Here is a 26242-nt window from a genome sequence, read left to right as displayed (position 1 = left end):
TCGTAGATTTAAAAAACGCCTTCTTTAGTATTCCGATACATGAGGAGAGCAGGTATTTGTTTGCGTTCACCTTGGGGGGACGCTCGTTTACATTCACAAGGGCACCTCAAGGGTATACTGAAAGTCCTAGTATCTATAGTAGAGCCTTAAAAGAGCAGCTCGACACCCTTGAATTACCACCTACTTGCACGCTGCTTCAATATGTAGACGATTTGCTCCTGGCTGCAGATTCTGAGAAAGCTTGTAAAGAAGGCACTATATTGTTGCTTGTTCATTTAGCTGAAAATGGTCACAAAGCTTCACTTAAGAAATTTCAATATTGTTGTCAGGAGGTTGCCTATCTAGGCTACCTCCTGTCAAAGGAGGGGAGAAGATTGACACCTGAACGAATAAAACACATTTCTGGCATGTCTGTCCCAAAAACACAGAAGGAAGTCAGAGCCCTGATAGGGATGGCGTCCTACTGTAGACTGTGGATCCCGAACTTTGCCCTAGTGGTAAAACCGATGTTGGCTTTGACGAAGAAGGGCATTTCTCTGCCATTGCCATGGGAATCGGAACATCAACGATCATTTGAGCTTCTCAAAGCCGCGCTGTGTTCAGCACCGGTTCTGGGTACACCAAATTACGATAAGGCCTTTGTGTTGTTTGTGCATGAATGTAATGGATGTGCTTTGTCTGTGTTAACACAGGAACATGGAGGGAAGAATAGGCCGTGCGGCTATTATTCCTCCGCCCTCGATCCTGTTGCATGCGCTTTGCCGCGATGTCTGCGCGCTGTTGCTGCTGCCGCTGCGTCTGTAAAACAGAGTGAGGGGATGGTCCTAGGCCACGATTTAATTTTGATGGTACCTCACTCTGTCGATATTCTATTGAATAAAACTCAAACACAACACCTTACTTCTGCCCGGTTGACCAGGTACGAATTAGTTCTATTTGCTCCTCATATCCAAATTAAAAGGTGTTGTGTTCTCAATCCGGCTGAACTTTTGCCTCTCCCGCAAACTACTGCTTGCGGCGATGACGGATCACATGACTGCCTGTATGCCACCGAACAAGAAACAAAGGGCAGAATAGACCTCTCAGATACTCCTTTGGAGAATGCGGAAGGGGAGCTGTTTTGTGATGGCTCCTGTTTTAAACTTCCGAATGGCACATCTACAGCTGCTTATGCAGTTACTACTTTGAACAAGATCGTAGAAACTAAAAGGATTCCGCATAACTCCGCGCAGACCGCAGAGATTATAGCGTTGACCCGCGCTTGTGAGCTCTCCCAAGGGCATAGAGTTAACATTTATACGGATAGTCAGTACGCCTTTGGGGTGGCTCACAATTTCGGAAAACTGTGGTCGGAAAGAGGGTTTCTGACCTCACACGGGACCAAGATTCAGCATGGTCCCTTAATAGTACAACTACTTTTAGCGCTCTCACTCCCTGAACAATTAGCAATCATGAAATGTGCAGCACATCGCAAGGTCATAGACAATGTGGGAAGAGGAAATGCTTCTGCAGATTTGATAGCTAGACAAACAGCTACAGACCTTAGCACAGACATGTACACCTCGAGGGAAGCGAGAGAGGGTTGTATAATAGATGAAGGCATTGGGTCTGTGCGAGATATTCAGACTGATGCCTCTGTTGAAGAATCTAGGAAATGGGCTGAAGGCATGAGGAAATTGGATGACGAAGGGTGTTGGGTGGACGCATCTGACGGGAAATGGTTGCTTCCTGATTCTTATGTATTAGCAATGGTCACGATGGCACACGGTCCAACACATGTGTGTGCCCAGCAAATTGCGAAGATATTACAGCAGGTTTGGGTGAATGATAAAATTTTGGAAACTGCAAAACGACACGTCTAGAACTGTATGATTTGCCTGCAGCACAATGTGGGTAAAGGGACAGTGACTCCAAGGGGAAGTTTCGGGCCCCCCTCTGTCCCCTTTGAAACCATTCACCTTGATTTTATTGAAATGGAGCGATGTAATAACTTGAAATATGTTCTTGTTATCATTTGTGCTTTTAGCAAATGGGTCGAGGCTTTCCCCGTCAAAGATGCTACCGCCATGACCACCGCAAAGATCTTGGTAAAAGACTATTTTCCTCGATTTGGGCTCCCGAGGATAATTTGGTCGGACAACGGCCCCCACTTCATCGCAGCCGTAATGTTGCAAATATGTGTTGCCTTAGGGATAGAGAAACGTTTTCATTCAGCTAGGCACCCTCAAAGTGCGGGGTTGGTAGAAAGACACAATGGTATTTTGAAAAACAAACTTGCAAAAACATGTGCCGACACTAAATTAAAATGGCCAGATGCTTTACCTATTGTGTTGTTAGCTATGCGCACCACACCCCAGACTAGAACTGGGCTCTCTCCATTCGAGGTAGTAATGGGAAGGCCTGCTAATATTTGGGGTCTCCCTAAACCTAAAGCCCTGAGGGATGTGGAGAATGTATTGCTCATAGACTATTGTAATCAATTGACTAAAAATCTGTATTTCATTTACCACCAGGTGAATGCTGCCTTACCTGTACGGTTTACGGGCCCAGGACACGATATATTGCCCGGCAGCTGGGTCCTGGTGAAGGCCTACGAAAGGTCTTCCTGTCTCGCGCCTCGCTGGCGGGGACCCTACCAGGTTTTATTGGTCACCAGGACGGCAGTGCGGGTGGCAGGAAAGAAGAACTGGATACATGCAACACATATCAAGAAGATCCCTCACCCGACGCCACACGTTACAGAAGAAACAGAACCCCTCGCTGGTGCTACACTCTCTGATCTCGGAGTAGCAGGCAGCGTTGTGAGTGCGTCGGAGAAGTTCTCTGAGCCTGAGGAGCTCGGGGAGCCGTCCATTTTGTCTCCGCACTCCCGTGATCAATCACTTCCGGAAAACCTTGTTTCGAGCTCTGCGACTTCCGTCGCTACTGATACGACGCTCCCCTCAGGGAGCGACGATACTTTGCTTTTGGATTCAACAAACTTGGGTACCATCCGGTACAACCTTCGACCACGCAAATAAAATCGCCGCACGAGTATCGTGCATCTGGAAGAAAAAAGGAGTGATTGAAATACTATCGTTTTCCCTTTTTTTGGAACAAAGAAAAAGGGGGGGGGTTCTGTTGGCCAGGGTTGGGAAGGACTAAGAAGTCGCGCGGCCGAAGTGCCGCCAGCAACGAACATTGGGGCCGTCGATCGGGATAACCATGATGCCTGCCGCCTTCACCGCTGCTCCTCGTATTGAACTATTAGATAAGGAGGTGACCAATTCGAACAATGGACAATGTGCCTGGGCCCCGAAAACGTACTGTTGTGTTCTCGTTTTGATTATTGTTAGTTTTGCAACTGCTGCTGTGGGACTTTGGTACTTCGAAGAAATTTATCCTTTGAAGCCTCTGTTACCGACCAAAATTGTACCAACTGTTTTGACTCCCTCTGTACACCTTCACACTCTGTCCCCTAGGGACTCTTGGCATAGACAGAAATATTATAATAACACTTTGATGATAGTGATGAATGCTACGCATGCTATTTTTAATAGGAGTAATTGTTGGGTCTGCACTCACTTACCACAACATGGGAACAAGGGACTGGGATGGTATATACATCCCTTACCTCTAACAACCTCTTGCTATGCCTCTCTTAGAGCACTCTTTTTTGGCCGATGGAATGATAGCATCTCAGGGAACTTCGATGGGACTAATTTGAATGAATTTGAAAAACGTGAATTGACTCCCCTGGGATGCTCGCTTTTCGCAAATAGGAGTAGACCTAATATCGCTTCTATTAGGCCGTCTGATAAACTTTCTTTTCTTTTTCAAAATCTAGTTTCTTTCAAGATGGCTCCGATAGGCAATAAGGATGCCATGCCTCCTTTTTATTCTGTAAATCATAGTCCTGATTCTGTCCCTTTCTGTGTACAAAGAAACGGCACTAGGCCAATGGGAGATTTCGAGCCTTGTATAAATATTGTAAATTTGACTGGGGAAAATAGGCCTTTGTATGTAGGGGGACCGGTTTATTTTGTGTGTGGTAGTTTAGCTTTTCCCTGGTTGCCCAAGGATTGGCAGGGGACTTGTTATTTAGGGATATTGTTACCAGGTGTATTTATAGCCAGTACCTTAGAGGTATCTAAGGCTCGCCCGCGACGGGATAATGATGGAGATCCCCCTGGACAAGTGTTCGGGGATATAGCCAAATCAGTAGTTCCCTTCTGGGGACAAATAGCAAATTCAGAAAACATCAGGGGATTAGCGAGGGTGTTGGAGAAAACAATCAACCGGACCACGGACATACTTTACAATATGACCTTAGAGCAAAAGGCGATAAGATTGGTAGCACTTCAAAATCGAATGGCATTAGATGTCATTTTAGCTGAACGAGGTGGAGTATGTAAATTAGTGGGGTCCGCTTGCTGTGTTTTCGCACCAGATTCTTCACCAACAATATTCAAAGCAATTCAGAATTTACACACTCTTAGTTCTGAAGTCCATATCCCTGTAGGAGACTGGAGCCTTAGTACTTGGTTTTGGGATTCTCTACGATCTTGGGGGTGGAAGGTGCTTTCTGTTATTTTAGGTATTTTAGGGACTCTGTTATTCCTTTGCTGCTGTTTTCAATGCCTCCCGAGTATATGCGGAATGATAGGGGGATGTTGTGCCCAAGTTATGAGCGCAATAGGGCGTAGAATATATACCCCGAAGACAGCATCTAAAGAATTCATGTTGCAAGAAGTTCTTATGAACAACTTTATGGCTATTGACATTTCAGACAATGATGCGGAACCTATGGATGCTAATGCCTTCAAGTATTTTCAAAAGTATTAGGAAATAATGTTTTAGCACTTGGCATAGGCCAAAAGGAGGGTCTGTGGAAATCGATATAATATTATGACCCCAATCGCATCGTTTAAATGTATGTTGGCCTACGCCAAGCTGTCTAAAGGATACTATGTACATAGGTTCCGCGGCAAGGTCTTGACCTTAATGTATCGTGTAAGCCGCCATCTTGGATCTAGCCGCCATTTTAGGTACTCTTGCAGTGTGGAAGTCACCCTGAATCACAAAATGGAGGCCGAATGACATTTCGAGTAAGACTTCGGCCATGGTGACCTCCGCACACGTGAATGAATAATATGTCCGCAGGCTACTTGTTAGGGTCATGAACTAAGACCCTGTCCTCTGTTTAACCTATGTGTAAATATGTAACCGTATCAGCGGAACTGATCTAATGTATGGAAATTCTGTGTTCGACCTGGCTACGAACCCTAGCCATGGTTCCAGAAATGGTTAACTTGTAAGAGGGCTGGCCAATGCAGTACTAAATGTATAAAAACCCAAGCATCCCGATGATCGGTCTCTCCCACTTTCAGTGCGAACCTAACGTTGAAGGTTCGTGTGTTAGTCAGAGGGCCGAATAGCTATTCGCATGTCAATTGACTTTGGTAACTTTGTAACTTTGAAATAAAGCGCTTTGTATGTCCTTTGTAACCTGTGTTGGTGTGTTTCCTTTTGGGCTTCCCGGCCTCATGTCAATTTCTCTGTTTCCACATAGGGACTAAGCCTTGGAGAAAATAAGATAGAAGAGTCCTCTGGGGTCTAACCCAGGTAGAAGACAAGCTTGAAAGAGTCACGAGGGGATTTATTCTATTCTATATATTTCCTATATAGCGCTCACACCCAAAGGCCTCAGGGTCCATGAAGAAGGCAAGCTGGAAGAGTCCACCTCCACTAGGGACTAAGCCTTGGAGAAAATAAGATAGAAGAGTCTCCTGGGGACTAACCCAGTAGAAGACAAGCTTGAAAGAGTCACGAGGGGACTTATTCTATTGCATATATTTCTTATATTGTGCCTCACACCCAAAAGCCTCAGGTTCCATAAAGAAGGCAAGCTGGAAGAGTCCACCTCCATTGGGGACTAAGCCTTGGAGAAAATAAGATAGAAGAGTCCTCTGGGGTCTAACCCAGGTAGAATACAAGCTTGAAAGAGTCACGAGGGGATTTATTCTATTCTATTCTATATATTTCTTATATAGCGCTCACACCCAAAGGCCTCAGGGTCCATGAAGAAGGCAAGCTGGAAGAGTCCACCTCCACTGGGGACTAAGCCTTGGAGAAAATAAGATAGACGAGTCCCCTGGGGACTAACCCAGTAGAAGACAAGTTTGAAAGAGTCACGAGGGGAATTATTGTATTGCATATATTTCTTATATTGTGCCTCACACCCAAAAAGCCTCAGGGTCCATAAAGAAGGCAAGCTGGAAGAGTCCACCTCAACTAGGGACTAAGCCTTGAAGAAAATAAGACAGAAGGGTGACTGGGGAACTAAATAAGAGAGACGACAAACTGGAAGAGTCACCTGGGAACAAACCCAGGTAGAAGAATAGATGCTTATAAAAATCAAAACAAGTTTTAGCCATGCTGACAAAACACATAAACCCCATTAAACGAGACTCCTGTGTTTGCATCGTCATCATGCAATTAAAGTGGACAATAAATCAGCTCCATCTCAAAGCGGGAATATTTCTGAGTGTTAGCCTACACCCAAAGTTCTTAACTTGAGCTCGCACACATGGTCATTTTTCGACACCATTTTTTGGTAGGCCTAGAATAGGAATAGGCAACCTGGGACTCTGCAGATGCTTTTCCCTACAACTCTCATCAGCGCTAAGATAGATAGTGACGAAAGATCATGGGAGTCATCGGTCAAAAGATATGGTGAGCCGAAGGGTGCCTACCACTGGCCTGGAACCTTACATTTTCCATAAGCACTCCAATGATTTAAGTACTTGGGCTGTATGAAATTGCACTACATAGGGGTAATTTTTAAACACCAGCACAGGGCCTTCCGAATCCTGCACCGCCATTCAGTCTGTGAGTGTTTGAAGCCACCTGCTTAAGCAGAGACCTATCTTGTTGCATGAAGAGTTGGCATCGGCAGCTCCGGTAGAACTTATTAAAAGTCACTCCGGAGAGGTAGCCGGAACCGCCTGATCAGCATGCATACACTCAAAGGCAATCATTGCTTACATGCTCGCAGGAACCAGGAGGCTGGGAGTTGAGGGAGCAACGGTGAGCAACACAACAAAGCACTCTTTGTTCAGGGTGGACCGAAGTCCTTCCGCGGCAGACGTAAATTAATAAGAGGTGATGAACAAACGGTCCCCGCAGACCTGAGCTGGGAAGGGTGCCAGGTTTCTGCCAGGCAAGGCAGACTGAATCACAGCAGTGCAGCCCTTCTGTGGAAAACCCAAACATGCTCGCGAGCAAAGAGCAGAGTTGACGCGGATTGACGATGCGAGGCAAGGTATGCAGGCGCGAAAAAGAAGCTTCTGGAGCACGTCGCCAGCACGCGCGCATGTCTGCGCACAATGGGCGCGTGTGCAGCCACTGAAGAAATACTGCGCCGACCATGGCGTGATCCGCTTACAGCAAGTGCCTCTGTGTGGCTTGACACAAGATCGATACATGCAGATAAATGATTGTGATACATCGTCCTAAGTGATTGGAAACGTTCAAAGCCGCTAAGCGCCGGGAGAAGGCGTTCTGCCAACCACATCCATTTCCCACAAAGTGCCCACCGCGCAGAGGCGCAATATGGAAGACGACATTCTTAAAGCAGAGCCGGTGCAAGGATTCAACCTGGCGCAAGCAAAGTGACATTTTGGTGCCTCCTTGCATGGGGGCCAGATGTGATGTTTTTAGGGAGGAATTTGAGCATATTGTGGTCCCTTTACTGGTCGTATTTCAGGCAGCTGCTTTTAGCTTTAGCCCTGGTTAAAAGCAGCAGCACCAGCAAAAAGGAGATTGCGAAAACACTGGGCAAGATGTTTAAAAAATCCACAGCTCAATGCAAAGTTTGCAAGTCAAAAATGGCGACTCGCAAGAATAGGCATGCATAAAAGTGAGCATATTATTACAGTGAAAAGTTAGTAAATTGCTGTAAGCGAGTCATTGCTTATGTAAACTAAGAATCAGTTACCAGGGTGACCGGAGGCATCATAGCCAACATAAGCCCCTCTCACACAAACAAGGCCATGATGAAACCATCAGAAAGTTGGCGCCAAAAGTTCTTCCTTCAAAATCACCTGAGGGAAAACAGAAACCCTGGGAAGCAGGACCCTACAACAGTGGAAAGAGTGGAGGTACTGTGGCTGCGAGCCGGGGGCGGGGCCAGCCTCAACATTTTGGGAGGGCTAGAGCACAGTTTTGAAAGCTGGTCGTGGGTGGGGGCCCTAGCCCATTGGGCTGTTGATCCCCCCCGCCCTCTGAGCCCAGGAAGCTGAATAGGTATTATTTTATTTTATTTATATTTTAGATTATTTATATAGCGCTATATATGCCAAAGCGCTTTAACAAAAAAATTCAGTACAAATTTCATGCAAACATAAATGAAACAACCAAATCATTAGGTGAGGAGATGAGATATGACAGGGGAGCAGAAGGAGAGTGAGTGAAGGGGGAGGGACAGCGCGTGCCAGTGTTTTGGAGCTAGCAGAGAAAAGGCGCAAACGCATGGATAAGCACATGCATGGAGAGGGACAGTAAGAAGAAAGAGAGACTGGGATCAAAGCGAGCGAGAAGGTGAGTATAAAGAAACGAGAGAGGACAGATACGGAGGAGCCAGACCGTGGAGGCACTTAAAGTCGAGGCAGGGAAAGTTAACGAGGAGGAGTGACTCAAAGGAGAACCACTGAAGAGAAGAAAGAGCAGAGGAGATAGATTCGCAAGAAGATAGAGGAAATACATGAATAGAATAATTATATATAGAACAGAGCAGAGCTACCCTTATGCCTCCCTTTGGCCCAATAGATCCATCTTTCATCCCAATTAAGGGGATATTTAGTGTTACAAAGCAATGCTAATCATTGGAGGTGAGGGTAAGCCATTGGCACCATCATATGGGCGTCTATTGGAATCGCCTGGGAGGCTTTTGTCTTCTGCCTCTGTACATTTGCTGCCGCTGCCAATTAAATTATTGTTTACATGTAAATATCTGCTCTGCCAGGTTAGAGGCAACTGCCCTTTCCCATCAGCACCACTGGACTGAGTGTTAGGGCAGAGTGCTGGCTTCTGTGTGCAACATCTTTAACGTGGGAGGGTTTAAGCTTTGCCAAAGCATGGGCTGCCACCATCCCCGCTGCAAGCCCTGAGAGGTGGCATACAGGGCACTTGCACTTGAGCAGTGCTTAGCCTGGGCCGGGTTGTAAGAAAAAAACAAAAATGCACCCGCAACGGCATGGAACTAGTTTCTACCATGCCGTTGCGGGTGCTTTTATTTTTTAGTTCCCATCTGAGAAACGGACCATAGCAACACCCCGCCCACTCTTCTTCACGTGACTTCTAACGTCAATGAATCGGTTCCGCAGCAATTTCAGTGAGCGGGAAACGAGAAGCAGGAAGGCTCAGGAGTGGCTGTTAGGCTGCAAGTGCAACCGGACTCTGTCTGCCTTTGGCTCGAGCTGGCACTCAGGGAGGCTCTAATGGCTGCTAGGCTGCAAGAGCAGCAGGAATCGCGGCAAGGCTCTGGCTGCCGGTGCAGGACTCTGCGTGCCTTTGGCTCGAGCTGGCACTCAGGGAGGTTCTAATGGCTTCTAGGCTGCAAGAGCAGCAGGAATCGCGGCAAGGCTCTGGCTGCCGGTGCAGGACTCTGCATGCCTTTGGCTCGAGCTGGAACTCGCAGAGGCTCTGATGGCTTCTAGGCTGCAAGAGCAGCTGGAATCACGGGAAGGCTCTGGCTGCCGGTGCAGGACTCTGCGTGCCTTTGGCTTGCAGTGCCGGTAAGTTACATCTGTGAGGCCTGTTATGCTGTGAAATACCCCTTCCCTACTCTTTCGCGTGATCACGCCCCATAACTGGCGTTTCCAATTTTAGAGTCTGTAGAATAAGCTTACATTTCGGACTATGTATTTTGTTTTTAGCAAGTTGCAGTAATAGCATGTTTTTTTTCTGCCGTTGTCTCTGTTATGATCATCCCAGGATATTCTTGCCCCAGAAAACACAGCAGAACCTCCTGCCAGGGTGGGCCTCCTGCACTTCCTGTAGCCACCCAGACACGCAGGGTTACAGGGAGGGCACACACACCATCGGCATCCGCCAGTCCGTGGAGTAGCACCAACTAAGGTTGGCTTCACCAGACACAGGCAGGGCAATTCCACCTCGCAGTACTCACTAGGGCGCTATCCTCAATCTATGTTCCTTGCCACTATCAGTGGTGCATAAGGTAGAGCGGGCCATAATCAATTAAAGAATTTGCTGCACAGGCTTCCACAAGGATATGCCACCCAACGCATGTCTTCCACTGCCGCTAGCCGCTCGAATACTGCAGAGCGGACCCAGCGCAACACGCGGGCATTCAGGGCAGCACGCTTCCAGCTTCTGCCCGCCGCTCCTACTATTTACCTTCAACAGCAGGACTGTGCTCTCATGATATACAAATGGTGCAGAGTAAACGTAATACTAATGATATGGCGCCTGTTGCTACAATGCACGTCTTGCAGGAACTACATGTAGTTGCTACAAGAGTCCAAGTTCAGCGGTCAGCCGAAGCCCTTGTAGTCACTTGGAATCTCCAGAGCTGGATAGGTCATGGTACAATAGTACAATTGTGCCGGCATTCGGAATGTGCAATGATAGTTTGAATGAATGTTGCAGCTGGCTGTCTCTGTATGGGGAATCCTATCCAACATCTAATTTATTTGGAAACATCAACAAGATTACAGACACAGCACTTTACTTACCTGCTTTGAAAGAGGGACAAACAATTGTTACAAATGATCTGATCGACCCTTTGCTGGGTCCTTACCTGCCCGACAAGGCTCCCCTTGCCCCCGCATCCCTCGGCTTCCTTCTGACTGGCCACCATGGAAAGGGAGAAGGGACTACATGTAGTCCCTTCTCCCTTTCCATGGTGGCCATTTTAGTTGTTTACTTTTTTGTTTGTATCTTTTCAATGGCTGCCAAGGAAAGAGAGAAGGGACTATAAGTCCCTTCTCATGTTCAGTAGCGGCCTTCTTTTCTTTTCTTTTTTTGCAGTTGTGAAACGCCATAGGTTCTGTTATAGTGGCTGAAGGGGCAGGCAGTTCAGGCTACCCACTCCTCTGGTTCTCTTTCTTCCTGTATGACCATTTTCAGACAGTGTTCCTCCTTCCATTCAGGTCTCCCTCTGTGATGTTGACATGCAGTGTCCGTCAGGGCTCTGCTCTCTCTCCTCTTTCCTTTAATACATATCTTCGTCCGCAAGCTGATCTCATTGCTAGTCGCGGCATGCAATGTTATATGTATGCAGTTGACACACAGATGTTCTTCTGCCTTAATTCTCCAGTGTTACACCTCCCTTCCAAACTTTGGAATTGCTTGTATTCCATTAAGCAATGGTTCTCTTCCAATTAGTTAAAACTAAATGGAGAAAAAACAGAAGTTCTCGTGATTGGTTCTACCTCTTCTTGCCTCTCTTGGGGTGTGGAGTACTGGCTGCCTTCTCTAGGGCCCTGTCCGTTGCCAGCCAGTTCAGTAAAAAGCCTGGGTGTTCATCTTCTGTCCAGTGGTTCTAGAGAAGCCCAGATATTCTCTGTCTGCCAGTCTGGTTTTGGCAAACTTAGGGTTTGAGGTGGAGCTGTGCTTCTCTGAGCACAGTGAGCAGTGAGTCCACGTTTGGGTTCCCCCAGGTAACTCAGGGTGACCAGCCCCAAGTTCCTTGCAAAATTCTTTCACAGCTCCACCTCACTGATGAGGCCCAACAAGGCTGAAACACATGTATGAGTTTGCTGTTGGTACTCTTGTTCAGAAAGGAATTGCCATAGCATTTCGGTGCTGGACTGCCAATGTGGGCAGGACAAAGACTGATATGCAAATTAATATTTCCCATCTGTGAAAGTTACAGTGAGTAAAAAGCGACGGCTGCAAACTCTCAAAGTGGGAAAAAAACCACAGAACAGGTTATCATGCCATATTCTTTCTGGAGAGGGGTGCCTGCTACCTTTTTTGCAAAATCCCTTCTGGCTCCTACTCCACCTGAAAAAATGTAACAAAATTTGCCGGAGTAGTATAGCAAGGCATTAATGCTTTTACGCCTCGCTTTTAAGCCTTACTATGCCACACCATGAGGTTTAAAATGGCCACCATCATATTTTCATGACTGGTTGGAGACCTCATTATTACCATGAAATACTTGTTGGTACCATAAAAAATGGTCTATATTCCAACACATTTTCCCCACGTGCGAGTGAGGAGTGGTCTTCAGGTAAGGAGGCCCGCAGACCCAATGGGAAAGGTGTGAGAGTACCTTCTACTGGGGCCAAGCAGATATACCACTCAACAGCAGCTGGAAGGGAGACCATAGTAATCTCCTCCGGCCTTCCTTTGTATACTACGGGGATGGGGCTATTTGGAACTCAAGGGTTATTCCCAACAGGGTTGTCTGGTGAGATCAACCACATAGACTGGAGCCAGATCTGGCTAGGTACTTGAGGTCCCCAATGTCCTCTACCTAATAGATTTGACCCAGTCGTTGTCAGTGCCTGCCTGGGGCTGTAGACATCAGTGCATTCACCCCAAGTTTCTGAAAAGTACCTGCCGCATAACGGATTTAGCTACCATGTCCCTGGAGGAGATTACTTTCCACCAGTGGTCCTATGCAGACAGTGAGATCAAATATCTCAATGTTACATCAAAAAAACAGGTTATATACGTCAGTGATGCTTTTAATAATGCATATCAGAATATTTAAATTTCAATAGAGTTAATCTTCTCCTGGCATGCTGTTAAATGAATGTGCAACAGTACAGACTTGTACGCGTTCAATTAACGGTGTGATTTGTTTTCAATAATTTGCATGATGGAGAAGAGGGGGTATCATAAGTTATGATTCAGCATCCCCCTTCCTCTCCATCATACAAACAATCCACGCAATTGCCCCAGCATGTATTTTCAGGCTGGCCCAAACGCTGGCGGATTCCTATGGCGTCCGCCTGCATTTTACACCAGCACAAAGCAGGCATACTCCAAAGGAATCCATTGTAAACCCTTCCTGCCAACCATAGATGGAAGGCAGCGTTTACTCAATTTGCACGTCGGAGTGCAAAAGGCTGGCATGCAAGCGTGTATGCAATCGTTTTGCTGCCATGCAAATGTTGGGTATTGCTCAGAAGGGCCCTGCCTATGCAAAAGTGGAAACGTAACAGGTCCCCTTTTCACAATATACGGGTAACTCTAAAAAGGGCCCCAGTACGTTCCATGGGATGGGTTATGTTAGCATATTTTGCATTTGGGACATTTTGAACGTTTGAATCAATGTTGGTATGCCATCGCAATTATATGTATGGTTACATGTGTGATTCTGATTTTATGACTTCTAAAAAAGAATTATCCATTTTTTTCATAAACTTGATTGAGACATATTGAGTGTTCATGAGGAGTGATGACGCGTTAGCAAACCTTTGACCAGAAAAATGAGTTACAGCAGAACTGAACATCGGATGCAACAAAGGAAAGACTTAATAAAGACCACTGGGAAGGGAGAGGAGTGTGATATTAAATTAAGCCAACTGCATGAGATTAGAATCACCGTTCAAGTTATTACTCATTATCCAAAAGAAGAATCTATCTCCACATGTCCATCAGTGCCTCTGTCCCTGTTGCCCCTTGACAGACACCCTGGCCTTTTATTCCCAGTCCCTCCCGAAGAGCACAGCCTCCCCTCGTCAGGCGCTGGCATCCTGTCTGGCACTGTACTTCTTTTCTATCTACATCAGGCAATGCTTGCTGTGCTTACTTTGGCCCACCAATCCCCTTTTCTTCCCTATAAATCCTCGGGCCCTGTGCTCAACATGATCTTGGCTCCAGAGTACGAGAAGCTATTCGCTCCTTGGGGAACAGGGCGTTGGATGGTTTACCTGCCGGTAGCGACGGTAGAGCCATCACCTCATGTAAATAAATTGGTCTCCAGGCTGTAACTGCTCATTAAGCCTCGCCGTGTTGATGCTTATTGCTTAAATAGTAGTAGTACCAACAATAATAATAATAATAATAATAATAATAATAATAATAAACCTTTATAAAGGGCACAACAGAAAATTGATGGTCCTTTAGTCTTAAAATAATTGTATTTTTCTGTTATTACACAACTCACTTGCTCAATTGTGCTGAAATCACCAACCTCGAAAGAGAAAAATTCTAATCGAGTCCTAGAAAAATCTGAAGGGGTGATTTGCAGGTTACACAGATATCACTGCAGCATTAGCTCACTAAGCTATCTTATCCTAGCAAATCTTTCCTTCTAGGTAAAAAGATATTTTTCGTAAGATCTCTTCACCCAGAAACTGATTTAGAAAGGCCGATCTGTGACCGCAAAGAGCGGTCTTTCTAAATGGAACTGTCAGGCCCCTGCCGCACACGAGAGCACGCAGGGGCTGACAGGCACGTCTGGACCTGGAAGCGCAGGACAAGGAGAACGGGTAAGTGTATCGGTGCATGTGTGCTGTGTGTATGTATGTGTTTTGGCTTGGTGGAGTGGGGGGCGGGAGAGGGAGGGGGCTGGGTCTGAGAGATGGGGAATCCCAGAGGAGAGGTTGGAGATGCTGGGGCGCAGGGAGGAACAATTGCCGGCTGAGGGGGTGAAACCCACCAAATAGATATAAAAAAATGCATTGTAAAGGTCTCAAGAGAAAAAGACCTTTACAATGCTGTTTTCCGATCAATATAAAATGGGGCATTGTAAATTAGGGGTGTACCGAATAGTGAAATTACTATTCGGCCAAATACCGAATAGTTAGCAAAACTATTCGGCCGAAGCTGAGTAGTGAGCCGAATAGTTGGTTTTTTAAATGCATTGTCCAGCACATGAGAAATACTGCTTCGCAAGACAGTAAAGAGCATGTGAATGCACGCATCATGGATGCACACATTCAGCTGCCCTTTTCAACCCCATTTGAGCATTTGCACAACCAAAAGAGGCCCTAGAAATAATTTTAAAATTGGCCCCATATTACACATTTTCAGCAAGCCTAACCCTTTTCCTATGGGAAAATTAGGAAGAGTGAGGAGCAAGGGGAGAGGGGAGAGTGTGAGATGCAGGGGAGGAGAGACGAGAGAGAGAGAGAGAGAGAGAGCAGAGGAGGGGGAAGCAGAGCAAGGGGAGAGTGTGAGATGCAGGGGGGCAGAGAAGAGAGAGAGAGAGAAAGAGTGAGCAGAGGAGGGAGAGGGGTAGAGAGAGAAAAATCATATATAATATTACATATGTGCTATATGACCCCAGACAATCTGAGCCGACATTGTGAAGAGGAATCCAGTCTTTGCTGGAGTGGGTGTGGAGCAGTGGACACGTTCATACATATTTGGTGGTCTTGTCAGAAATTGACACAGTACTGGGGCTCGATATATTACTGAAAATGCAGTTGGAGGAACCCTAATTACCTTGGAGATCAGGTTGGAAATCTCTGACGTAAGAGCAGTTAGTGGACAGCATGGGTGGGAGATGACCAGTGACATCAGGACATTGCTTTTTCAGTTCTTTCCCCTGTCCTCCTGATATCTGCTAAGATACTTGAAAGTCTGCCATCTACATGTAAAACGTACCAAAGGACTAAGCCTGCTCTGTTTATTACTACATAGACTCCCTACTGGCTCAATCCTTTGAATAAGGAAGTGGATGCTGGCCAACATTTATGGTTGACATCCCACCCCGAGAATTAAAAGGCAAAACACACGAAAAAGAGCTCAATTCTAGGTAGAGCAATATTGTAAGTATAGTCCAGAATAAAATGTATGCAGTGTGGTGTCGGAAGCGTTGGAGTCATAACACAGTGGTGTAGGAACCAGTGCAGCGCTTGCGTCGGGTCCGTGCCGAGTCCGGGATTGTTGGAACTTGTGTGGGCTCGCGAGGGTCGTGTCTTGTTCGTGCCATTTCACTGCTCTTGCTGCCTGCGAGAGGCAATCCATTCTGCTTTAAACATGCTTCAATCTTTGTAAGTGCTGGGCTTTGGAGTTGCGGGCATCTATGCGGCACAACAAACATGCAAAATATGGTAGCACCTACAAATTTTCTACCACAGCGTTTGTAATACTACAATGTCCTATTTCTTGCCTATCTTAAACGTTTATGCATCTTGTAGCTGCTTTCCCATTCCCTCGATAATCCACAATGTTGCGGCCGTTACCTTACCCCCTTATGAATACCTGGACACTCCTTGCCCGACAGGAACCGAAACCCCCTCGCTGGAACACTGTAGCTTTCACGCTTGATACAGGAACACGAGCAATACCACTGTTTCTTCCCTCTAAGGGCAGGAACCGAATTCCCCCAATTCCCCCATGCCAACCCTATAACAGGAGCCCTCCTTCGTGCTAAGATCCCGCCTTTGAATGCAATATGTTTCAACTTCCCGAAGTCCTTTGTCGTTTATATGGCCATATTTATTCGAAAACTCCCATAGTGAATGGCATGCTGCAACACGATGCATTAAAAGCCGTTACTGTGTTTTAATGGTTGCAATTTTCATCGCCACTTTTTTCACCCCTGCCGTTTTTGGCGCTGTAAAAAAAAAATTATGGGTTGTGTGTTAGATGGGTCCTGAGGTGAAAAAACCACAGTGAAAATAGCTGAGGTGAAAATTCATACTCACCCGTCTGCGCTGCTGCGAGCTCACCCTCCTGTAGGAACCGGCTCCTTTCTCGGCCGTTGTGCAGGGTATGGGTATTTCTCCTTGTGTTGCTTGCAGTAGCCAGTAAGCTGCCAGCTTACTGGCTACTGCTGCTTTGCCAATGTTCTCTTTCTAGGATTGGCTATCGTCTCTTACACTGAGAGAATATTGGCAATCATAGAAAGAGGACATTTAAAAAACATTTTTTTTGTTTTTAAATTTCGGCTTCGAGTAAGTATTATATGAACCTTCGGCCGAACCCGAATAGCTGGTTTTCAGCTGAAATTCGGCCGAATACCTACTCCAAGCCAAAGTTTGGTACACCCCTACTGTAAATCGGTCTTTTTCTCTTGAGACCTTTATAATGAGGTCTTTTCACATAGAACCACATGTTTTACTGGCAGAATCATTAAGCTATTTCTATCACAATATTCTTTTCATCCGATAGTGCACACATGTTTTAAGCCTTTTAAACAGTGGAAGCACTTTCCAATGGTCACTGCAAACAATGCATGTTTGGTTACGTTTTCCTGGGTTCTTAAGATATAGAGGATGATGGCAGAATGTGGCATTACCAACCACGTTCGAAAGCAGGCTTGGCTGTTGATGGCCCACCATTCCTAGCCAATGGCCGTGAATGGGCAAAACACCTACAAAGGGAGGCGTTAAAGCCATTAGCACTTCTGGCCACTGTGAGAAACCTGAGGGTATTCTCACTCCTAGTCCCCTTGGATCCTCTATGCATGTGGCCAGGGAAAGGCCATCACTATTGGATCCGGACCATGGGGCTGGACAAATGAGGGAGGATCACCTGGGTAGAGGTCCTTGGGAAGTGGGAGTAAGATACCTTTAGGTGAGAAATGCATCCCCATTATTTTCTTGACAACCAGCTTAACACCTCCCCAACCTTTATGTTATTATAAGGCAGTTCCCCTTTTTTCCTCTCTTTGGGTACCTAAAAGTACTGAGCGGAGGCGGACGCAACTGAGAGTAATTGACAACAGGTACTCTCACCACTTTGGTACTGGGAAAAAGAAGATGAGAGGTCAGGAAGGTCCCCGTAATGAGAGCCAGGCATCCTTCAACAAAGAACACCTGCAGCCCATCACCGGACAACAGGTGTATAAGAGGTGGAATACTGCTGCAGTAAGAGGAAGCCCGGAAAGAGAAAGACACTGCAGAAGCAACTGTGTGGGAACGAGGGAGGTCGACACACTGGAGCATAGACAGAGATCCTGGGAGTCCTACTGGAGTGACAGTGCAGGACAGAAAGCGCACGGAAGGAAAGGCGGGCAGCAGGCGTTGCTGAAGAGTGAGGGCCACGCTGTGCATGAGAGCCGGAGCAGGACTATTGCAGCACCCACCGATCAGGCTTTCCCGCGAAGGAGGAGAAACCATTACAAGGGGCTAAACAGTCTGGGTAAGTTTCTGGGACACTTAAAAAACACTGGGGAGCTCCAAAAGACTGTACATGTAATAGCGGTTTATGTAAAGAAGCAAAGTTGTCTTTATTGAATACCGGAATCAATGAAAGCAACAAAGTTACATCCATTGAATACTGTACTGAAAGTAGCTTATAACGAATACCGAACTGAATGCAAGGACTAAAATTGCTTATATTGAATACCAAATTGAATGAAAGATGCACAGTTGTGCTTATTTAATACTGAATTGAAAGAAACAAGCAAAGTGGTGTTTATTAAATATCGAATTGAATGAAATAAGCAAAGCAGCATTTTATCGAATACCAAATTGAATTAACTAAACAAAGATGCATTTATTGAACACTGAATAAGAGGAAATAAGTAAAAGGACATATACTGAATATTGAACTGAATGGAATAAGCAAAACATCCGCCTGTTGAACTAAAGTGAAAGGAAATAACAACCTTGTTGCATTATGACACCATAAATTGCAAGCCAATAGAAAGCTAAGGCAAATGAAAGATCCTGAGAGTAATGTTGAAGTCACGGTTGAGAAATCACTGATATGTGAAAGTCAAGGAACTGCATTTGGGAAAATACTTGTTTGATTGAATATTGAACTACTCAAGGAAATCTGGAAGTTCCTGGTTGCGTGACCTGTAATGTGTGGACCGTGTGGCCTTAAAGTTTGCCTAAACCAGAGAACTACTATTTATTGAATCAAGAAATGGTGAAAGTGAATGACAGGTTCCTAGTTGTGTGACCGCTAATGGGTGGACCGTGTGATCTAAAACTAAGCCAAGACCAGAGAACCCTTATATGCTGGAGGTTTGCTGTTGTGGAATAAATAAAACAAACTTTGGTGTATACGAGATTCGGGGAAAGAATCCCTAAATTGTACAGCGCTGTTGAAATACGAAACCAAAACTCCAATACTTCTTTTTGTGTCATCTTTTTATAGTAATCTCGGGGAAGGGAACCCTGAAAAATCGCGATCCTGAAACTGTATTGAGCTTGGGGAAGGGCATTTTGACCTTTACAAAAGTGTGGAACCTTGTTGTTGCAAGTCCAAAAGAAGGTAAATTGAACATTGTAAAGTACTTATTGACATTGGGAGAAGAGAAGCTGAAGTGTAAGCCTGAGCGGGAAATAGCTGAGAACTTTACTTTTGGAACAGTATTTAGTTTATGGTTGACATCCCAACACATTGTTCTGTTCTAGTTGTGATGGCAAGTAAATATCTTGGACACACACAGACTTTTCTGTTGGACTTATTGACACAGACTTTCTTTAGTTTGTTTAGTTAGGGAAATCCCACCTTAATATAGGGCAAGTGAGACATTACTCCATCCTGACAATTTCATTAATATAAGCTTTTTGTTATATTTGAATCTGTTGTCTGTGTCTCCCCCCATGATGCCAATCTCAAACCACCCTCCAGGGTGCTGATAGATGTTTATATTTGTCTTCATGGAGAAGCCGTTTTTCGCTGTGCTCGTGAGCCTATTCCACATGAAAGAAACTGTAGACACAGCATGGGCGGTGCCATAATAGGAAAGGGATGTTGGCCCTTTTCTATTTTTATGATGTGAAGCGTCTGATGGGGATGGCGCTGAGGCAGAAGAAGACAGTTAAGTGTGGAACGATTGTGGCAGAGATAGACGGCATATTCCATAGGGTGGGGGCCATTCCTCTGGAAGGGTGAGTGTGGGTGGGGCCGGGTTGAGGTTGGGTAAGCAGGGACTTGGGTGGACAGACTGAAACATGGTGTTGGCAGGCCTCTGTGGAACATGCGTAATCACCAGAGATTCAGGCCAAAAATGTCACGCCAACTGCCGCTACTCCCTGGGTGTTAATGCATGAAAATCAGTGCATAGTTCTGCTTACTCTTAATTGGTTGTATTGCACAGTAAGCATGCATTTATGCAAACATAAGGGCATGAAAAAATGTGTTCAACTTAATTTGTTAATGTGTAATTAAACCATTCTTTATCCATAGTTGACAACATTACCCATTCCAATCTGTAGGTGCCTATGCAGTCCTGCTTTTTTCTTTGCATTCTGGGACTTGTAGTCATCCGAATTTTACAATGGGAAAAGTGGAACTAAAAGTCACAGAATTCAAAGAAAAAACTGTGGCTGGATAACCACCTACGGATTGGAATGGGTCATGTTGGCAACTATGCTTTATTGTATACCCCGCAAATTTGGCAGTAAGGCCCGACCCCATTAAAAAAGGACCGCCCATGTTTAAGTGGGCGTTAATGAATGAATGCGTGGTGCTGTACCTTGCTTGCCTTCAGGATCTCGCACATGAGGGGCAGTCCTTGCGTGATCAGCTCCTCTGTGTACTCCTCCTCTTGGATAGATTTGAACTCTTTTAGCAAGCCTTGGATCAGGGGCCTTCGATGCTGCTGGAAAGACACCCTCAGCGACTCAAACCACGTGTGGAGGGTCCACGGCACACCTGCAAGGAACATACAGATACACTGATGCAACTCTCATTGTTTAGTCACAAAGATATTGTGAGTTAAGTGAAAAGCGTTAAAAACTATTTCTTGTGGAACAGAATCATTCAAATAAATGGTTCTGTTTGTTCCAAATTAATCTGAGCGGTTATGGCGGCAGGTGGCCTAGAAACACCGCCGGATTATTTCAAAATGGGGTATCACAGAAAAATGCAAAAATGTGTTTCTATTTTATTATTTAAAAGAAAATCACCACAGTTGTTGGATTTTTATAAGTGATTCTCAGTAACCAGGTGATTTGCACCATAACGTTAACAAATGACAACATGCAATGGCCACAATAAAACAGGCAAAACCATGGCGTACGTGCCGTATGCATATGTATATTGTTCAAAGAGACCCAAAAATGTGTTGGACAAAGAGACAAGTCATATGGTGCTGATTCTTGGCCCAACCCACAAAACACACAAGAAGACATTGAGCCCAACGTGCTGTGCATGAGGACACAAAAGCACACCAGATATGTTTTGGCAATGGTAGGCCTCATCAGAGGGATGCAAATTGATTTCCCCGGCACAGCAAGAAAAGGGCAGACATCTTCGGATACTCTGTCCAAAGGAGTAGCTAAAAGCAAAAAGGGCTTCAGCCAATATTTCACATCCTCTAGGAATGTGCAAATCAGCCTTTTTAGATATATGCTAGAATTATATGCCTGGACATGTAACAACTCATGTGTCCCTTAGATATAGGTTTATGTCCCTTACATATAGCTTTAATGGTATTTCAAAAAGACCCCTGTATTTGTCATTGTTTCAGGCCCACCAGTCACTTATCTAACTCATTTTTATAGTGTCCAAGCTAGTTGTCGAAGTGGGTGGGAGCGGTTGGGAGCGCAGCTCCTCTACTTTAAAAGAAAAGTGTTATTTTTCCTATACTTTTATTTTAAAAAGAAACCTTTCTGGAGTGGTTTTGTTTTAAAATAAGTGTAGGAAGAAGTTGAAACTTGCACTTCAGTGCACTCCACTGAACAATCCCTTAAACAGCAGGTGTGTTTGTTTGGGGTTTTGGATTATGCCTGGGAGAGTGGAGGTCTATGGGGTGTGTGGGGGGTGAGGGCAGGCCAGCAGCGAACATAAATGAACAAGAAATACAAAGGCTGTAAAGCAATGAGTTCATAGACTATAGTCCTAAATTAGTGATCATGGTATCTAAGATAACCAGCAATTCTTCCTTGAAACAAAGAAAGATAATCTAGAGGAATAAGAAAGCTAATGTTATGAATAATTCCAATGGTTTATTGGAGAGAAAAAGAAAATCATAACTTTTCAAGTAAACCTAGTAATAAATAGACTACATTTATGGTAAAAGCAAAAAAGTGCATATAAGCATTGTAGCTCAAGAACTTTTTAACAATTAGGTGAAACACAGAGATTTGAGTACATATAAGCAACAGTATAAATTAACAAGTTGGTCAAAATTGAACAAAAAATGAAACACAAGCCAAACGAAAAATAAATAAATACAATTGTGCAAAAGTGTAGATTCACTTCACAGGTCAGCAGCGAACATAATTCCACTACTTCTTTTCATACACTTCGACCACTTGCCCTGCTAATTTCAAGGCTGTGTCTGGAGATACCATTGTCTAAGAAGGCTACAAGCTAACCTCTGTTTGTCACCTTTGGTGGGTGTAAAAAGGTTATGGTGGGTTTAAAAGGCTTTTAAAAAACACTTCCACCTGAATTGTGAAAGCAGAATTTACCATTTCAGCCAAGGCAAACACAACACAGTGTCACCAAAAGCCATCACTGGAAGTTTAACTCCAGCTCGGCAATGCATTGTGGTTATGCAAATTAGCTCAAATATTAAGCCTTTGCTCCATGAAAATATCTTACTCTTTAGGGAACGGCTATTTTATGCATAGCTTTTTTCAACCCAAGATAGACAGCTCTCAAGGATTCCAGCAACTGCATACACGTTTCACACTTATTAGCAATTGTCAGCCCAGTACAGTCTGAATCGTTGTGGTTGGAGCCCCTGAGAATGTTGAACAAACACCAGAAACATTGTGGTGGGTAGAAGAGCCTTGAAAAAATAACCTCACAAATGGAATGTGAATGCAGAATTAGTCATTTCAATCAAGTCAAACACGGCACAGTGCCACCCAGTATTCATCACAAGCCTTTTAAATAAATCGTAGGTTTTCTAAATGGTGTTGTTACCATTCAAGCAAATATTGAATATAATGAAACCAAAAGCTAATTGGAACTACATTTCCCAGTTTTGTGACGTCATTTCGTAGTTCCTTCTTTCATAGTTCATTCTATTTCCTGTATTTTGGCTTTCCAATGACCTTTGTGTTCCTCGTTGTAATGTCGAGATTCTATAGCACATGTTCATTCCTTTAGGCCAACATTGTAGCATGTTATGCAGAACAGATAAGATGTACTGTGATTGCTACTAGAAACAAATGATTTCTTGTGTTTTTATGAACACTTCGTGTACACTAATCTCCACGTGAATGCATGCTCAAATCCAGATTCTTGCACATACAGACAATAGCATGTACATGGCCTGGCCTGATTGGCTTCTCATTCACTGGCTGGAAAGATCAGGTGATCTGCCTGACCAATCTCAGTGGCAGCAGCGGTTTGTAGCCCAGCATCTGCAATAGAAGCGTTTAAATAGGTCAGACATCATTTTGGATTTCGTTTCTGTGCGAAGCTGTGCGCTGCTATGATGGTGTTCTTGTCATGACTCCCCCACCCCCTCTGTCTGCAAGACGTCCCATTCTTAGAGCTCAATTTGGCTGTCCTCTGTAATTCGTGGGTTAGTTTGTGTGCAATAAAAATCTTTTATTAAACTGGGAGTTTGGCAAACCTTCCTCCGTTATATCTTATTCAGATTTACACAGCGCTTGGTTACTGAAAGAAGCATCTTGGCATTAGAACATAAACCCTAAACCGGTGTAGTTGGGAAGAAATGTCAGCACAAGATCAATTTATAACTAACGAAGGAGAACTGATCTGATGTAATGCATAAGCTTACTGCAGAAAAAGATGTGTGTTTCACAAAGTGGCTGCATACTCTGTATTTATTTGTAGTATTCTGTGTTTTGTGGGTGTTTGTCCCATTGATTTCAATGGGGGTACTAGGTGCAGGAGACTTTCTTTCTAGCAGTCACAGCCATAGGGAAAAGATGACTACCATGTCCTCAACTCTGTAGTCTGAGGAAGACGTTGAGTCCCCTGTGTGTGTCTAGTCGTTGCACAGGGAAAGTATTTCTCGCAGTCACTGATGAGAGTGAGGTGCAAGTCTCCCATAAATGCTCTCTTCAGGGTGGGGAAGGTTCTTCGCTGGGCTGATTAAGGTGTCCCCATAATTGTCTTGGATCTGTGGTTGAGTTCCAAAGTTCCATGCTGGGTTTTCCCCTCTGTGACCGAGGAGGATTCTGAGAGTTGCGGTTCTTATTGGTTTGGTCTTTCTAAACGTTCTGGGAAACCGTGCATTAGGGTATGTTTGAGGACCTGGATATCTTTACCGAAGCCCTTTCGCTGATGACTGGCGGGCAGGTCACTTAGTCACAGTTCACAGCTGTGATTCATTTGAGTTGTGGGGTCAGGAGTTGGAGGTAGAGTTCTCAAATGACCAATTGACATCAGGCTTCGTAGAAGAATGCCCCTGGGCTTAAGTAGAATAGTGTACAGACAAATTTGCCGCATTTTTTAACCCCTTTTTTGCCGCAAAATTATAGAAGGTAAGTTTGGGTAGGGAAAAAGAAGGAAGGGTGAATGCAGGGGATCTGGTGGTAAAAAAAAGTGGTAAATTCAGTGAAAATTTGGCAAAATGGCAAAATGAATTTCAGCAACCCTTCCTCAATCCGACCGAAGCTGGAAATGGGTTTTTATGGCAGGGCTAAACCAGCTTGTCTTCTACATTCATGCAGGGGCGATCTGCTTTCTTTGTTTGCTCTTCTGACTTTTTGGAAGCTTTGTTTTTTAGTCGTATCTTGAGCACGTTGGGGTAAACCCGAGGGCAAGGTATCAAAACATCAGGCATGAAACTTGGCTGGAGGCCATGTGTAGAAATATACGTCTGTGGTTTTGCGGTGTCAGTAAATGCCATACCTTTTACATCTAATCACAAAACGTATATTTCCATCCTTTAACAAAGTATGGCACCATTGCTGATGTCTACCAAGCCAAGATCCGCTATGTGAGGATGCAATTGTTAAGTGTTTCGGAGTATGTTTGTAGGACTAAGCCCATGTGAAATATTGAGTGCTTTGCTATTACTAAAACCTGAATCCTTACAATACTGGCCTAAGGCTCCAGGACCAGGGAGAACTGAGAGTTCTTGCCCAGGAGACAACAAAAAAAAGGCATTCACAAATACATTTGTACACGGAAGCCAATTTCTCTTTAAGGAAGCATGATCCAATAGCCGCTCAATCCGCCAGGTCTGAATTTCCTGCTCAAGCACCGTCTCAGAAAACAGCACTCCTTCTCAATATTACCCTACTACTATCATACAAAAATCAGTCTAGTTCATCATTAATTCATCTCGCCCAGACTTTGCCTGGTTTGTTATGTGTCTTTTTTAATAAATAAAAAATATTTTTATTGGGTTATTTCAAACCTTTAACAAACATCTTTCCATACAATTGAACCTCATCCGTTAACAAAAGGAAAGCACCTTTGGATAAATTAATAAAATACATCACAACGGAGGGAGGCGGAAGAAAGAATAGAAAAAAGGAAAAAAGTAGAAGAAGCCAGGGGTGAGATCCAGGACAAACATTCGAATCATTTAAGTTCATTAACAATCACATATATGTGGCAACAAGAAGTATATTTCCTTTCCACTTAGCATTCCACGGGTCCTCCAAACTCCACAACCACTTCAATCTTCAAAATAAGATAAAATAAAATGTCCTGAATATAGAGCTTTATCCTCCCGTTTGACCAGAGCATATTTCAAATCTACTTACCTCGGGTTTGCTGAGTTGCTGAGTTACTGGGACAGCCAACAATTTGAAATAAAGTACACTGTTAACAGCACGGTAGTTCTCTATGACCAGATGATGATAATACGATCAACGGTTTGTCACGTCCAATATCATTATCACCGCGGGGGCAGGCGGTCATGTGAGATTGATATTTCTGTTTTATTTAGCTATCATTGTCCACTAAAATGAGCGTTGAATTAGTGAGCACTGTTGCTGGTCTTATCAAGCATCCGACTGACATTGCAGCGAAAGGTTCGGTCGTGGGGACAGCCGTGGGTGGGCAGATGGCTACTGAGTTCATACAGTGCAGTTTTCAGGCACTCATTGAGTGTAGGATATTTTCTTGGTGAACAGGAGATACCAATTGAGTGAACAACTGGATACAGCCTATGAGAAGGGGGGTCGTACACAAAGAAGGGCTGCACCACAAAACATTCACAACACACAGATCCAGTGGCACTCAATAATCCCGTTGCTTGGAACAAGTGGCTTTTTTGGGATGTGTCTGAAATGCAGCCGATTAGCTTGGAGGTACAGGTGCAGCAGCAGCAAGTTCCGAAGGTAAGAGCCTTGGAAGAGATATGCCTTCGTCATGAGCAAGTCCCGGCCGACCGAAGGCTTCTGGTTTGCTGGTTGGGTGTAAGAACTGTAGACAGGTTTTGTCGTGCCTAACCATGGATGGCTCGGTGGATGAAGCGTAATATCCG

The 26242-nt window shown here is 44.7% G+C and overlaps 1 protein-coding gene across 2 annotated transcripts in view; it reads right to left on the bottom strand.

Moving 5' to 3' along the window:
• The window catches only part of ABTB3 (ankyrin repeat and BTB domain containing 3), an 849439-nt gene that overhangs the window by 60023 nt on the left and 763174 nt on the right, over positions 1-26242 (bottom strand). For both annotated transcript variants that reach the window (XM_069628275.1, XM_069628276.1), the window contains one exon: positions 20348-20526. In XM_069628275.1, coding sequence (XP_069484376.1) covers positions 20348-20526 — 179 coding nt within the window. The remainder of the gene's footprint in view (positions 1-20347; positions 20527-26242) is intronic.

The sequence above is a fragment of the Ambystoma mexicanum genome, chromosome 12, assembly GCF_040938575.1.
Source record: "Ambystoma mexicanum isolate Mex_15411 chromosome 12, UKY_AmexF1_1, whole genome shotgun sequence".
Taxonomy (NCBI): domain Eukaryota; kingdom Metazoa; phylum Chordata; class Amphibia; order Caudata; family Ambystomatidae; genus Ambystoma; species Ambystoma mexicanum.
The sequence above is the reverse complement of the archived record's forward strand: the minus strand, read 5'-3'. Positions and strand labels throughout refer to the sequence as shown.